At 45.5% G+C, this 12,500-nt stretch overlaps 1 protein-coding gene across 1 annotated transcript in view; it reads right to left on the reverse strand.

Moving 5' to 3' along the window:
• The window catches only part of LOC120047298 (phospholipid-transporting ATPase ID-like), a 44,280-nt gene that overhangs the window by 19,002 nt on the left and 12,778 nt on the right, over positions 1-12,500 (reverse strand). Inside the window, exons 5-13 of the mRNA XM_038992823.1 lie at positions 12,146-12,304; positions 10,252-10,340; positions 9,231-9,427; positions 8,680-8,800; positions 8,429-8,516; positions 6,184-6,218; positions 5,803-5,962; positions 4,116-4,304; positions 1-3 (exon numbers count right to left, since the gene is read on the reverse strand). The exon at positions 1-3 is cut by the window's left edge and continues 113 nt beyond it. Of these exons, the coding sequence (XP_038848751.1) occupies positions 1-3; positions 4,116-4,304; positions 5,803-5,962; positions 6,184-6,218; positions 8,429-8,516; positions 8,680-8,800; positions 9,231-9,427; positions 10,252-10,340; positions 12,146-12,304 (1,041 nt within the window). The remainder of the gene's footprint in view (positions 4-4,115; positions 4,305-5,802; positions 5,963-6,183; positions 6,219-8,428; positions 8,517-8,679; positions 8,801-9,230; positions 9,428-10,251; positions 10,341-12,145; positions 12,305-12,500) is intronic.

Consider the following 12,500-nt stretch of genomic DNA (forward strand, 5'->3'; position numbering starts at 1 on the left):
GCACTGCAGACAGAGACATACTTTAATATGATCTGGGTTACGCACTGCAGAGACAGACATACTTTAATATGATCTGGGTTACGCACTGCAGACAGAGACATACTTTAATATGATCTGGGTTACGCACTGCAGACAGAGACATACTTTAATATGATCTGGGTTACGCACTGCAGAGACAGACATACTTTAATATGATCTGGGTTACGCACTGCAGACAGAGACATACTTTAATATGATCTGGGTTACACACTGCAGACAGAGAGATACTTTAATATGACCGGGGTTACGCACTGCAGACAGAGACATACTTTAATATGACCTGGGTTACGCACTGCAGACAGAGACATACTTTAATATGATCTGGGTTACGCACTGCAGACACACTAACTAAATGTTAGTCTAAAAGAAATGTGAGATAATGTCTAGATGCTTTTTATAGTGGAGATCAAGTTTATAAATTGCCTGGCTGGGCTGAAGAGACAGTGGATTGCGCAGTCAGATGGAACAGAGTAAATAGGTATTTTAATGTCATAGATTTATATTGTTGTACAGTATGTTTTATACAAAAATATTTTCCCGTTATTTTTTTATTTTGCTCTTGCGTAAGTTGCTGAAGTGCACTACGTCAAGGTGTGTTTGGTGAGCGTGTGTGTGTCTACTGTATGTCAAGGTGTGTTTGGTGAGCGTGTGTGTGTCTATTGTATGTCAAGGTGTGTTTGGTGAGCGTGTGTGTGTCTACTGTACGTCAAGGTGTGTTTGGTGAGCGTGTGTGTGTCTACTGTATGTCAAGGTGTGTTTGGTGAGCGTGTGTGTGTCTACTGTATGTCAAGGTGTGTTTGGTGAGCGTGTGTGTGTCTACTGTATGTCAAGGTGTGTTTGGTGAGCGTGTGTGTCTACTGTATGTCAAGGTGTGTTTGGTGAGCGTGTGTGTCTACTGTATGTCAAGGTGTGTTTGGTGAGCGTGTGTGTCTACTGTATGTCAAGGTGTGTTTGGTGAGCGTGTGTGTCTACTGTATGTCAAGGTGTGTTTGGTGAGCGTGTGTGTGTCTACTGTATGTCAAGGTGTGTTTGGTGAGCGTGTATGTGTCTACTGTATGTCAAGGTGTGTTTGGTGAGCGTGTATGTGTCTACTGTACGTCAAGGTGTGTTTGGTGAGCGTGTATGTGTCTACTGTATGTCAAGGTGTGTTTGGTGAGCGTGTGTGTGTCTACTGTACGTCAAGGTGTGTTTGGTGAGTGTGTGTGTGTCTACTGTACGTCAAGGTGTGTTTGGTGAGCGTGTGTGTGTCTACTGTACGTCAAGGTGTGTTTGGTGAGAGTGTATGTGTCTACTGTATGTCAAGGTGTGTTTGGTGAGTGTGTGTGTGTCTACTGTACGTCAAGGTGTGTTTGGTGAGCGTGTATGTGTCTACTGTATGTCAAGGTGTGTTTGGTGAGCGTGTGTGTGTCTACTGTACGTCAAGGTGTGTTTGGTGAGTGTGTGTGTGTCTACTGTATGTCAAGGTGTGTTTGGTGAGTGTGTGTGTGTCTACTGTATGTCAAGGTGTGTTTGGTGAGTGTGTGTGTGTCTACTGTACGTCAAGGTGTGTTTGGTGAGTGTGTGTGTGTCTACTGTATGTCAAGGTGTGTTTGGTGAGTGTGTGTGTGTCTACTGTACGTCAAGGTGTGTTTGGTGAGAGTGTATGTGTCTACTGTATGTCAAGGTGTGTTTGGTGAGTGTGTGTGTGTCTACTGTACGTCAAGGTGTGTTTGGTGAGCGTGTATGTGTCTACTGTATGTCAAGGTGTGTTTGGTGAGCGTGTGTGTGTCTACTGTACGTCAAGGTGTGTTTGGTGAGTGTGTGTGTGTCTACTGTATGTCAAGGTGTGTTTGGTGAGTGTGTGTGTGTCTACTGTATGTCAAGGTGTGTTTGGTGAGTGTGTGTGTGTCTACTGTACGTCAAGGTGTGTTTGGTGAGTGTGTGTGTGTCTACTGTATGTCAAGGTGTGTTTGGTGAGTGTGTGTGTGTCTACTGTATGTCAAGGTGTGTTTGGTGAGTGTGTGTGTGTCTACTGTATGTCAAGGTGTGTTTGGTGAGTGTGTGTGTGTCTACTGTATGTCAAGGTGTGTTTGGTGAGCGTGTGTGTGTCTACTGTATGTCAAGGTGTGTTTGGTGAGCGTGTGTGTGTCTACTGTATGTCAAGGTGTGTTTGGTGAGCGTGTGTGTGTCTACTGTATGTCAAGGTGTGTTTGGTGAGCGTGTGTGTGTCTACTGTACGTCAAGGTGTGTTTGGTGAGCGTGTATGTGTCTACTGTACGTCAAGGTGTGTTTGGTGAGTGTGTGTGTGTCTACTGTACGTCAAGGTGTGTTTGGTGAGCGTGTGTGTGTCTACTGTACGTCAAGGTGTGTTTGGTGAGCGTGTGTGTGTCTACTGTATGTCAAGGTGTGTTTGGTGAGCGTGTGTGTGTCTACTGTACGTCAAGGTGTGTTTGGTGAGTGTGTGTGTGTCTACTGTATGTCAAGGTGTGTTTGGTGAGCGTGTATGTGTCTACTGTACGTCAAGGTGTGTTTGGTGAGTGTGTGTGTGTCTACTGTACGTCAAGGTGTGTTTGGTGAGCGTGTGTGTGTCTACTGTATGTCAAGGTGTGTTTGGTGAGCGTGTGTGTGTCTACTGTATGTCAAGGTGTGTTTGGTGAGTGTGTGTGTGTCTACTGTATGTCAAGGTGTGTTTGGTGAGCGTGTGTGTGTCTACTGTACGTCAAGGTGTGTTTGGTGAGCGTGTGTGTGTCTACTGTATGTCAAGGTGTGTTTGGTGAGCGTGTGTGTGTCTACTGTACGTCAAGGTGTGTTTGGTGAGTGTGTGTGTGTCTACTGTATGTCAAGGTGTGTTTGGTGAGCGTGTATGTGTCTACTGTACGTCAAGGTGTGTTTGGTGAGTGTGTGTGTGTCTACTGTACGTCAAGGTGTGTTTGGTGAGCGTGTGTGTGTCTACTGTATGTCAAGGTGTGTTTGGTGAGCGTGTGTGTGTCTACTGTATGTCAAGGTGTGTTTGGTGAGTGTGTGTGTGTCTACTGTATGTCAAGGTGTGTTTTGTGAGCGTGTGTGTGTCTACTGTATGTCAAGGTGTGTTTGGTGAGCGTGTGTGTGTCTACTGTATGTCAAGGTGTGTTTGGTGAGCGTGTGTGTGTCTACTGTATGTCAAGGTGTGTTTGGTGAGCGTGTGTGTGTCTACTGTACGTCAAGGTGTGTTTGGTGAGCGTGTATGTGTCTACTGTACGTCAAGGTGTGTTTGGTGAGTGTGTGTGTGTCTACTGTACGTCAAGGTGTGTTTGGTGAGCGTGTGTGTGTCTACTGTACGTCAAGGTGTGTTTGGTGAGCGTGTGTGTGTCTACTGTATGTCAAGGTGTGTTTGGTGAGCGTGTGTGTGTCTACTGTACGTCAAGGTGTGTTTTGTGAGCGTGTGTGTGTCTACTGTATGTCAAGGTGTGTTTGGTGAGCGTGTGTGTGTCTACTGTATGTCAAGGTGTGTTTGGTGAGCGTGTGTGTGTCTACTGTATGTCAAGGTGTGTTTGGTGAGCGTGTGTGTGTCTACTGTACGTCAAGGTGTGTTTGGTGAGCGTGTATGTGTCTACTGTACGTCAAGGTGTGTTTGGTGAGTGTGTGTGTGTCTACTGTACGTCAAGGTGTGTTTGGTGAGCGTGTGTGTGTCTACTGTACGTCAAGGTGTGTTTGGTGAGCGTGTGTGTGTCTACTGTATGTCAAGGTGTGTTTGGTGAGCGTGTGTGTGTCTACTGTACGTCAAGGTGTGTTTGGTGAGTGTGTGTGTGTCTACTGTATGTCAAGGTGTGTTTGGTGAGCGTGTGTGTGTGTCTACTGTATGTCAAGGTGTGTTTGGTGAGCGTGTGTGTGTCTACTGTATGTCAAGGTGTGTTGGTGAGCGTGTGTGTGTGTCTACTGTATGTCAAGGTGTGTTTGGTGAGCGTGTGTGTGTGTCTACTGTATGTCAAGGTGTGTTTGGTGAGCGTGTGTGTGTGTCTACTGTATGTCAAGGTGTGTTTGGTGAGCGTGTGTGTGTGTCTACTGTATGTCAAGGTGTGTGCGTGCTTGTGTGAGTGCGTATGCATGCATGCGTATACCTATAACGGACATCCTCTTGCGGATGTTGTTGAAGTCGAGGATGGCCAGCAGTGTGTATGTGACGGGTCGGCCCAGCTCTGTCACAGTGACAGTACCAGGGGTTCTAGACCGGAACACAAAACCAAAGTTCCTGGCTGCTGTCACCAACGCACCCTCATCTGGAGACTGAGCCTTATACATCAACTCTCCTAGAGGGGGCAGAGTGGGGGAGTGAGAGAGAGAGAGAGCAATGGGGGAGAGAGAGAGCAATGGGGGAGGGAGAGAGAGAGAGAGAGAGAGAGAGAGAGAGAGATAGTGAGAGAGAGAGAGAGAGAGAGAGAGAGAGAGAAAGAGAGGTGAGAGAGGGAGACAGAGAATACAGTATCTATTAAACACATTCTATACATGTAGGTGAACACAAAATACAACATGCTTTTAAGATGTACTATGCAAAAACCACTCCACCATTTCATGGTTCACCTAATTTCAGTTTGTGACAAAACAAGCAATGCATAGTGTAGAGAATCATTGTACCATCTAAACCGCTTTGAAATATATTTTAAACAACCAAAAATATACACTGAACAAAAATATAAACACAACATGTAAAGTGTTGGTCCCATGCTTGATGAGCTGAAATAAAAGATCCCAGAAATGTTCCATACTCATAAAAAGCTTATTTCTCTCAAATGTTGTGCATCAATTTGTTTACATTCCTGTTAGTAAGAATTTCTCCTTCGCCAAGATAATCCATCCACCTGACAGGTGTCACATATCAAGAAGCTGATTAAACAGGGTGATCATTAGAGAGGTGCACCATGTGCTCGGGACAATAATTGGCCACTCTAAAATGTGCAGTTTTGTCACACAACACATCTCAAGTTTTGAGGGAGCGTGCAATTGGCATGCTGACTGCAGGAATGTCCACCAGAGCGGTTGCCAGAGAATTGTATGTTAATTTCTCTACCATAAGCAGCCTCCAACATCGTTTTATAATTTGGAAGTACATCCAACCGGCCACACAACTGCAGACCACGTGTAACCACGCCAGCCCAGGACCTCCACATCCGGCTTCTTCACCTGCGAGATCGTCTGAGACCAGATATCTGGACAGCTGATTTTCTGTCTGTAATAAAGCCCTTTTGTGGGGAAAAACTCATTCTGATTTGCTGGGCCTTGCTCCCCTGTGGGTGGGCCAGTCTCCCAAGTGGGTGGGCCTATGTCCTGTCAGGCCCACCCAAGGCTGCACCCCTGCCCAGTTATGTGAAATCCATAAATTAGGGCTTAATGAATTTATTTCAATTGACTGATTTTCTTATATGAACTATAACTCAGTAAAATAGTTGTAATTGTTGCGTTTATATTTTTGTTCAGTATAGTATTTTCAGGTGTTTAAAGCTGGTGTACAAAACAAAACAAAACTTAAGAACGGGAAGCATAAATATAGCACACATAGACTTTCTTCTTTCAATGAGCAGATTCATATCTCACATTTCTATGTGAACTTGGTTGCCCAAAAAGTTACATGTTGCAGCTTTAAAAACATGGACTATAATTACAAGTTAATTAATAAAGCAAATTATTTCTCCTCATCTCCCATCTCTCTTTCCCTCTACCCATCTCTCACCCTCCTTCTCCTTCCATCCCTCCCTCTATCGCTCTCTCACCCTCCCTCTCCTTCCATCCCTCCCTCCTGCTATCTCTCACCCTCCTTCTTCTCCTCACTCATGACGGTGTGACAGAGGGATAGCAGCCGGAAGAACTCGTGGCTGTGAAGGTCTCCCAGCTTCACCGACTTCAGCAGACCGTTGTCATAGTAACAGAAGTCAGGGTCCGCCAGGGGGTTGAAGGAGGAGAAGTCTAACCTCTAGAAAGAGAGAAGAGGAGAGAGAGAAGGGGAGACAGAGAAGGGGGGAAGAGAGGAAGGAGGACAGTTGTAGTATTCACCGTTAGAAACTATGCTTTGTATTCACCTATGGTTAAAGAGCAAAGTGCACAGTGCCAGAGTGATGTCATTGCCACAGAGAGCAAGCTGAACAGTATGCTGTGTTGTTAGTCATACTGTTAGTCTTACGTTAGCCTGCTCACCTTTAGCTGTGCTCCCAACGGGTCGATCACCTCACCTGACAATAGAACACACTCACACTTAGACTCAGAGTTACCCAGCACCACAAGGATGTCTACAACATTGACTGGGGGAACAGGACAGTGCTGTTTTGATCTGATTTGTGTGTGTGTGTGTTTTTCTATTTGTATTTATTAAGAATCCCCATTAGTTCCTGCCAAGGCAGCAGCTACTCTTCCTGGGGTTTATTATGGATCCCCATTAGTGCCTGCTAAAGGCAGCAGCTACTCTTCCTGGGGTTTATTATGGATCCCCATTAGTGCCTGCTAAAGGCAGCAGCTACTCTTCCTGGGGTTTATTATGGATCCCCATTAATGCCTGCTAAAGGCAGCAGCTACTCTTCCTGGGGTTTATTATGGATCCCCATTAGTGCCTGCTAAAGGCAGCAGCTACTCTTCCTGGGGTTTATTATGGATCCCCATTAGTGCCTGCTAAAGGCAGCAGCTACTCTTCCTGGGGTTTATTATGGATCCCCATTAGTGCCTGCTAAAGGCAGCAGCTACTCTTCCTGGGGTTTATTATGGATCCCCATTAGTGCCTGCTAAAGGCAGCAGCTACTCTTCCTGGGGTTTATTATGGATCCCCATTAGTGCCTGCTAAAGGCAGCAGCTACTCTTCCTGGGGTTTATTATGGATCCCCATTAGACAGCAGCTACTCTTCCTGGGGTGTATTATGGATCCCCATTATTGCCTGCCAAGGCAGCAACTACTCTTCCTGGGGTTTATTATGGATCCCCATTAATGCCTGCTAAAGGCAGCAGCTACTCTTCCTGGGGTTTATTATGGATCCCCATTAGTGCCTGCCAGGGCAGCAACTACTCTTCCTGGGGTTTATTATGGATCCCCATTAGTGCCTGCTAAAGGCAGCAGCTACTCTTCCTGGGGTTTATTATGGATCCCCATTAGACAGCAGCTACTCTTCCTGGGGTGTATTATGGATCCCCATTATTGCCTGCCAGGGCAGCAGCTACTCTTCCTGGGGTTTATTATGGATCCCCATTAATGCCTGCTAAAGGCAGCAGCTACTCTTCCTGGGGTCCAGCAAATATTAAGGCAGTAATATACATTATAATACAATTTTTAAACATTAAAATACATTTAACAACAGATTTCACACCACATTAAGCGTGTGCCCTCATGCCACTACTCTACAACTACACACAATCCAGGTGTACGTGTGTGTATAGAGTGTATGTGTGTATACTGTGTACGTGTGTATATAGTGTCTAAGTTGTGTGTATAGTATGTATGATGTGTGTATAGTGTGTATGTTGTATGTGTTTGTACCTGTGTGTGTGACCCTTCACAGTCCTTGCTGTTCCATAAGGTGTATTTGTATCAGTTTTTTTAAAAATCTGATAAGACTAGTATATATGTAGTATACTCACCTTAAATCTGATAGACTGTGGTATATTGTGTATTACACCCACCTTAAATCTGATATACTGTAGTATATATGTAGTATACTCACCTTAAATCTGATAGACTGTAGCATATATGTAGTATACCCACCTTAAATCTGATAGACTGTAGTATATAATGTAGTATACCCACCTTAAATCTGATAGATGGTAGTATATAGTGTAGTTTATAGTGTAGTATATAGTAGTATATAGTGTAGTATATAGTGTCATATATAGTGTAGTATAGAGTGTAGTATATAGTAGTATATAGTGTCATATATAGTGTAGTATAGAGTGTAGTATATAGTAGTATATAGTGTAGTATAGAGTGTAGTATAGAGTGTAGTATATAGTAGTATATAGTGTCATATATAGTGTAGTATAGAGTGTAGTATATAGTAGTATATAGTGTAGTATAGAGTGTAGTATAGAGTGTAGTATATAGTAGTATATAGTGTCATATATAGTGTAGTATAGAGTGTAGTATATAGTAGTATATAGTGTCATATATAGTGTAGTATAGCGTGTAGTATATAGTAGTATATAGTGTAGTATAGAGTGCAGTATAGAGTGTAGTATAGAGTGTAGTATATAGTAGTATATAGTGTCATATATAGTGTAGTATAAAGTGTAGTATATAGTAGTATATAGTGTAGTATAGAGTGTAGTATAGAGTGTAGTATATAGTAGTATATAGTGTCATATATAGTGTAGTATAGAGTGTAGTATATAGTAGTATATAGTGTAGTATATAGTGTAGTATATAGTGTAGTATACAGTGTAGTATATAGTGTAGTATACCCACCATAGGCATGTCCATTGATAGAGCACTTGCTGAAGCTCATGATGTTCTGAGTGAGAGTTCCTGTCTTGTCACTGAAGATGTACTCCACCTGTTTCAATGGGGGGGGGGGGGGGAGGGGGGTTATCAAGATACCACAGACATACTGAATCTACATCCAGACACACCACAGGCTTTTAGGCTAACATTCTCCAACACAGAGATACAAGGATCTAGTGTAGATGAACAACAGTAGGGTGGAGGATGTTCCTCACCTGTCCCAGTTCCTCGTTGAGAGTGGTAGTCCTGGCTTCAGCTGCTGTGTTACACTGTGGACAGAACATCTTCCTGTCCCAGTTTATAAAGTAACTATGACCCAGCCTAATCACCTCCACACTGGAGAGAGACAAAGGGAGGGGAAAGGGAGGGAGGGAGGGGAAATAAAAAATAAAAATGATGATAATTCAACAGGAAGGCCTCTAACTTGTTTGGGATTGCAGATAGATTGCAGCCCACACAAAACATACAAAAACACACAACAGACTAACAGACAAAGACACTAACACATAAAGAAACCAAAAAACAACAGCCCTTAGTAAGTCAGTTATCAGTACGGGTGGGTCAGTACCAGACACTAACATCAGTCTTGGATTGAAATACTAACTTGTTCCAGAATCCACAGAAAGTAAAGTACTTATGAAGCATCTTGACTGTCACTGTCACTCATCTCCCTTGACTTAAAGGGTCATAGAGGTTTTATTACCTGACATAGAGATGTTATTACCTGACATAGAGGGCTTATAACCTGACATAAAGTATTCCTGACCTGACGTAGAGTGAGATGGGCACCACGGTGTTGAGAATGATGACGTAGGACCAGAAGGAGAGGAAAGCAGAGAATAGGAAGTTGTCTACAGGCAGGTCCCAGGCCAGGTAACTCTGGAACAGAGAACCCACCTCTCTCTCCCACACAGCGTTCCCCACAGCCAGGATCACACCCATACACACCATGAAGCCAAAGATCTGGGATGGGGAGAGAGAGGAGGGAGAAAGGGGAGAGAGAGGGGAGAGAGAGGGGGGAGAGAGGCGTGAGAAGGGGAGAAAGGGGGGAAGAGATGGGAGAAAGAGGGGAGAGAGAGAGGGGGAGAGAAGGGGAGAAAGGGGGGAAGAGAGGGGAGAGAGAGGGGGGAGAGGGAGGGGTGAGAGGGAGGGAGAAAGAGGGGGGAGAGGGAGGGAGAAAGAGGGGAGAGAGAGGGGGGGAGAGAAGGGGAGAAAGGGGGGAAGAGAGGGGAGAGAGAGGGGGGAGAGGGAGGGGTGAGAGGGAGGGAGAAAGAGGGGGGAGAGGGAGGGAGAAAGAGGGGAGAGAGAGAGGGGGAGAGAAGGGGAGAAAGGGGGGAAGAGAGGGGAGAGAGAGGGGGGAGAGGGAGGGGTGAGAGGGAGGGAGAAAGAGGGGGGAGAGGGAGGGAGAAAGAGGGGAGAGAGAGAGGGGGAGAGAAGGGGAGAAAGGGGGGAAGAGAGGGGAGAGAGAGGGAGGGAGGGGAGAGAGAGGGTAGAGAGAGGGAGGGAGAAAGAGGGGAGAGAGAGAGGGGGAGAGAAGGGGAGAAAGGGGGGAAGAGAGGGGAGAGAGAGGTAGGGAGAGAGGGGAGAGAGAGGTAGGGAGGGAGAGAGGGTAAAGATTAGACTTATGTCAAAATGTATGTACCTTATTTTTATTTCAAAATGTCAAACTTAACTAGAAAAGTACAGTTTCTGGAGAAACCAGAAGGCCATTTCTAGTCTTGTTTTATATTAGAAGTACATGTTAAACACGTATGGCCAAAAAGAAGGGGAGGTGTGGGGTCTCCTACCCAGAGCACCAGTGTGTTCATGAGGCGGTCGATGCTTGTGCGTTTGAACTTGGTGCGACCACTATTCTGCATCAGCTTGGTGTCTGGGCCTGGTTAGAGAGATATAGAAAGAGGCATTGGTTAGACAAACACACACACACACACACACACACACACACACACACACACACACACACACACACACTCACTCACTCACTCACTCACTCACTCACTCACTCACTCACTCACTCACTCACTCACTCACTCACTCACTCACTCACTCACTCACTCACTCACTCACTCACTCACTCACTCACTCACTCACTCACTCACTCACTCACAAACACACTCACGCTCACACACACACTCAAGTGCGCCCAGTAACTGGCAAAGTGGAAGCAATTGTTGCTTTTCCTGCTCCCATGACTCGCCGCCAGTTGCGCAGATTCCTGGGGATGGTAGGGTACTATCGTACGTTCTGTAAGAATTTCTCGACGGTAGTAGCTCCTCTTTCATCTCTGCTTAGTCCCAAGGTACCATTTAAGTGGTCCAAGGACTGTAACTATGCTTTTGAGTCCGCTAAAGCGCTACTTTGTAGTGCCCCAGTGCTTGCCGCCCCCAACTTTGACAAACCTTTTAAGTTGGAGGTAGACGCTAGTATAGTGGGGGTGGGTGCGGTTCTCTTACAGGAAGATGAAGATGGAGTGGATCGGCCCGTCAGTTTTTTCTCCCGTAAGTTCAACTCGTATCAGTCAAGGTACTCCACAATTGAACAAGAGACGCTGGCTTTATTGCTTGCCTTACCGTTCTTTGAGGTATATGTGGGATCCAGTGCCTTGCCTGTGATGGTCTTCACGGACCATAATCCTTTGGTGTTCTTGAAGCAAATGTACAATCAGAACCGCCGCCTTATGCGGTGGGCTCTGATTGTACAAGGATATAATGTACAGATAGCCTATGTGAAGGGCTCGGTGAATGTGGTTGCCGACGCTCTATCACGGGTTTAGTAACTGGGGATGCAATATGGTTTTTGTTATTGCAAACTGTATGTTTGCATTTTTTTGTGGTGAGCGTGTTACGTTCCCCAGTTTCTGTGTTGTAGTTTGTATTTGAGTGTATGTGTTTCAGAAGATGGCTTCCTGAATTCTCCCCAAGCAGCTGATTGGTCAGCCCCATTGATTATTGGAGCTGACCCCGCCCCCTCGTCAAGTTACAGCTGTATCCGATTAGACTCATCTGAAGCTATATAAAAGCCAGTGTTCTGTTCAGAAGAGAGATCATTGCAGAAAATATCATTGCTGGGAGATGATTGCTGAGAGAGGATGCTGATGGCTGTGGGTTATTTACTGTGTTAGTTGTTGCTGGGAGCAGCTTTGGTATGTTCTGTGTTAGTTTGTTGCTCAGTCAGATAGAGCTTATTTGATGTCCTGTGTTTCTCAGTTTGTTTGTGAAATTGTTTAATATTCTGTTTCATTTGTTCCCAGGGGGGAAAGGGAAGGCACCTAGGGAGTGTTTAGGCAAGAGGCCCGCGGGCATACATATACCCGTAGTATATCCCGTCTAGGCACACTAGGTAAGACCTGGGCGGACCACCCCCTGTATTTTGGTTAGGGCACCAGGTGGTGCTAAGTTAGGTAAGTAGTGGGTAGGCAGGTAAGGTAGGAGAGGGGGCTTTGATATTTACTTTCTTTGCTTTGGTTCAGTCCAGCCCCTTTTCCCCATATTACCGTGTGAAGGCATAAATTCCTAGTAAACGGTAAATTCTCTGCCTTTTGTCATCCTTACTCGCACCTACAGTCCCATACCTCTTTCACTTCACGGAGAGTTGAGTTGTAGCAGGGTGTTGCGTTCCCTCTTCATAGAGGCGTGTGTAACACACACACACACACACACACACACACAGAGAAGGACCAACCTGCAAAGATGACCAGTCCGTAGCAGGTCTCTGTGTTGCGGAGGACACAGCCTCGTAGTAACATGTTGTGGTTGCTCAGGGGGTATTTACAGTCTCTCCAGCACAGAAGACCACAGAACCTGTCCAGCTTGTTGTTGGGAGGCTCACAGACCACCTCACCTGCACCGGCAACACACACCTTTATCACACACTTACTGCTAATACAGGTCTTCAGACACACTATCACCTCACCTAGTCAGCTAAGATACAGTACAGTGTTCTCTCCATCATCATCTTACCATCCCACCTCAGTAACAGACAGCTTTTAGAAACCACCTCAGCAGCACTGCACACTGTTTACTACATCAGCCTCTGC

Source organism: Salvelinus namaycush, chromosome 5 (genome assembly GCF_016432855.1).
Source record: "Salvelinus namaycush isolate Seneca chromosome 5, SaNama_1.0, whole genome shotgun sequence".
NCBI lineage: Eukaryota > Metazoa > Chordata > Actinopteri > Salmoniformes > Salmonidae > Salvelinus > Salvelinus namaycush.